The 3,512-nt window shown below is 58.8% G+C and overlaps 1 protein-coding gene across 1 annotated transcript in view; it reads right to left on the reverse strand.

Annotated features, from left to right (window-relative positions):
* Window positions 1-3,512, reverse strand: part of GATSL2 (GATS protein-like 2) — a gene marked incomplete at its 5' end in the record, with an annotated part of 24,522 nt that overhangs the window by 12,006 nt on the left and 9,004 nt on the right. The window contains 4 exons of the mRNA XM_011999502.1: window positions 562-672; window positions 1,878-2,001; window positions 2,840-2,972; window positions 3,175-3,368. Coding sequence (XP_011854892.1) covers window positions 562-672; window positions 1,878-2,001; window positions 2,840-2,972; window positions 3,175-3,368 — 562 coding nt within the window. The remainder of the gene's footprint in view (window positions 1-561; window positions 673-1,877; window positions 2,002-2,839; window positions 2,973-3,174; window positions 3,369-3,512) is intronic.

Here is a 3,512-nt window from a genome sequence, read left to right on the forward strand (position 1 = left end):
GTCTCAAACAATAAATAAAAATACAAAAATTAGCCAGGTGTGGTGGCAGGCACCTGTAGCCCCAGCTATTCAGAAGGCTGAAGCATGCAGATTGCTTGAACCCGGGAGACAGAGGTTGCAGTGAGCTACGATTGCGCCACTGCACTCCAGCATGGGTGACAGAGCAAGATCCTGTCTCAACAAAAATAAAAATAAAAAATATCACGCCTGTAATCCCAGCACTTTGGGAGGCTGAGGCGGGCGAATCGCCTGAGGTCTGGAGTTCGAGACCAACCTGGCCAACGTGGCAAAACCCTGTCTCTACTAAAAATACAAAAATTAGCTGGGCATGGTGGTATGTGCCTGTAATCCCAGCTGAGGCAGCAGAATTGCTTAAACCTGAGAGGTAGAGGTTGTGCCGAGCCGAGATTGCACCATTGCACCCCAGCCTGGGTAAGAGCGAGACCCCGTCTCAAAAAAAAAAAAAGAAAAAAAGACAAAGTGGGTGATGTGCCCTCACAGAGTCCCCCCAGATCCTGGGGCCCACCCTGGGTTGAACGTTCACCCCAGGGCCTGGCTCACCTCTGCTGTGTCTGCACGTCCATCACCAGGGAGATGTAGCCCTCGATGAGGGAGAAGGAGAAGAAGCGGATGTGGCCACAGTCATCCCCGGTGGCCATGGGGTCCTTCACTCTGGGGACCGGGGACAGCTGGTAAGGATGGGGCCCCTGTGGCCCCTGCACATTCACACCAGCCCAGGGAAGTTGGGCCCTGCCCAGGCTTTGATGCCACTCGGGTGACCCTGGGTCAGCGTCCTTCTCATCCTGCTTGCTATGCAACGGGGATGATTTCATGGCATTCACAGAGGCGGGTGCTCCACCTTGCAGTGCTGGAGGCCCGGCCGGCCCCCCACGCAGGCTACACGGGCCCCTTCCTGGGTCTGCCCGCATCTCAGAGCACAGGCTGTGGTGGCTGTCAGCATGCTGGACCCCGGCCCACCCCACCTCGTGTTGGCCTAAACTTTACAACATCCGCTGGGGAAGTGACACAATGTCTGTTGTTCACCAAATGAAACAATCTGAGTTCTCGGCTCCTCAACAGACTGGGCCTGTCCTTGGAGCTCAGTGGGGAGTGGGGAGTTTGTTAACAGCTCTCAGTGTGTCTTTGGGGCTTCACCAAATTTTGGGGTTCCCAGGGTAGGATGTCTCCCCTCTGAGACTGGGGCTTTTAGGTAGAGCTGTATCTCCTCCTCAGCCTCAGGCAGGTCCGTGTCTCTCCCCTCAGACTAGCTCCAGGGTAAGTCCCTGTCTCCCGCCTCAGACTAGCTCCAGGGTAGGTCCGTGTCTCCCCCCTCAGACTAGCTCCAGGGTAGGTCCATGTCTCCCCTCTCAGACTAGCTCTGGGACAGGTCCATGGCTCCCCCCTGGACTAGTTTCACAGCAGGTCCATGTCTCCCACCTCAGACTAGCTCCAGGGCAGGTCTGTCTCCCACCTCAGACTAGCTCTGGGGCGGGTCCGTGTCTCCCACCTCAGACTAGCTCCAGGGTGGGTCCATGTCTCCTCCCTCAGACTAGTTCCGGGGCGGGTCTTTGTCTCCCGCCTCGGACTAGCTGCGGACTAGCTGTGGGGTGGATCTCTGTCCCCCCATCAGACTAGCTCTGGGCTGGGTCTTTGTCCCCCCATCAGACTAGCTCTGGGGCGGGTCCTTGCCTTCCTACTCAGACTAGCTCCAGCGTGAGTCGTCCGTGTTTCCTGCTCAGACCAGCTCTGGGGCAGGTCTGTATCTCTTCCCTCAGATGAGCTCCTGGCAAAGCCTCCCCTCTCAGACTACGACTCCTAGGCGGAGCCGTGTCTCCCCCGGCCCACCCTGCGGCCCCTCATGCCCAAGGCGGCCCTACCCATTGGAGTAGAACATGACATCCATGAGGAGTGTGGCAACAGCAGGCAGCGTGTCGGGGTCCAGGCTGGTGACACAGAACCTGTTGCTTGGGCTGGACAGTGGGTGGATGACCGGCCTCTGGACTGTAAGAGCACAAAGATATCAGGCACTGAGGCTGGGACTGAAAGCAGCAGCTTGGGTGGGTGTAAGGTCTGGGAAGAGGGCTGGGGAGGGCTCAGCCTCAGGCCCCGAGAGACTTACTCACTGCTGCTTCTCTAGCCTCTACCACCAATTACCACTGTCCTGATTCTCCATCTCGCCCTCAGGCCCACGGGCCTTTGCACATGCTATGCTGGCTGTCTGGGATGCTCTTCCCAACCGGCACCACCTGGGTCCGTTCCTACCTGTGTTCCAGGCTTCAGCACCACAGTCCCTGCCCAGGAAAACCCACCGCAGGAGTGGCCTCTGGCCATTGCTGTCTGCGTGCACGTCCACCACCCTTGCTAGACACGGCAGCAGGGCCTGCCTAGGACCTTTGCATCACATTCTTTTTTTTTTTTTTTGAGATGGAGTCTTGCTCTTGTTGCCCAGACTGGAGTGCAATGGCACGATCTCGGCTCACCGCAACCTCCGGCCTCCTGGGTTCAAGCGATTCTCCTGCCTTGGCCTCCTCAGTAGCTGGGATTACAGGCATGTACCACCATACCCGGCTAATTTTGTATTTTTAGTAGAGACAGGGTCTCTCCATGTTGGTCAGGCTGGTCTCGAACTCCCGACCTCAGGTGATCTGCCTGCCTCGGCTTCCCAAAGTGCTGGGATTACAGGCATGAGCCACCGCGCCAGGCCCTTTGCATCCCGTTCTGCCTGGCACTGCATTCATGCTCAGCGGGCAGGAGCCCGTGCTGAGAGCGAGGTTGGTCTGCGGCTGGGTCTGGTAACTTCGTGAGGTTTCTCCTGCACAAACCCCCGCCCCCAGCTCACCCAACTTGGGCTTCACGAAGCCGTTGGTGATGCCAAGGTTCTCGGCTGCCACGGTCTCGCCGTTGACGACCCGCAGGATGGTGAACTCTGATGACAACGTGTGGGTGACAAAGGGCAGGTCCCGCTCACGCACCTAGGGGCAAGAAGTTGAGGCTGTGTGTGGCTGGTGGCCCTGGGGGATGTGGGCCCGGGGCACCGGCCTTTCACCCTGAGACTCTGCCCCCACCCTGAAGTAGCATGGAAGGGCGAGGCTGCAAGGGGTGGGAGATGGGAACGAGTGTGTGTGTGAGAGGATGGTGTGTGTGTGTAAGGTGTGCCTGTGACGGTCGGCTCACCAGGATGAAGTCTGTCTGATACGTGGACAGCATGAACACGGAGATGTTCTGGTCGGCCAGTGGGGCGATGACTGACTTGGCGATCTTGGTCACGCCAATGGGCTGGGAGCTGGAGAAGCTGCCACCGCCGGACACCACGTTCAGGGCCAGCCAGGTGGCATCCGCCACACTCAGGTGCTCCGAGGAGGGCAGCTCTGGAGGGAGACACAGAAGGCAGCCCTGTGACTGCTGGGGTTCCAGCTGTCCCAAGGGCAGGGCAAGGCAGGCCAGAGAGGTGAGGAGTGAGGCCCTGGCGCCAGCTCCACTTTGTACCTTGCCTCACTTTCCAACAGGATGGG

The sequence above is a fragment of the Mandrillus leucophaeus genome, unplaced genomic scaffold (assembly GCF_000951045.1).
Source record: "Mandrillus leucophaeus isolate KB7577 unplaced genomic scaffold, Mleu.le_1.0 Scaffold1166, whole genome shotgun sequence".
NCBI classification, from domain to species: Eukaryota; Metazoa; Chordata; class Mammalia; order Primates; family Cercopithecidae; genus Mandrillus; species Mandrillus leucophaeus.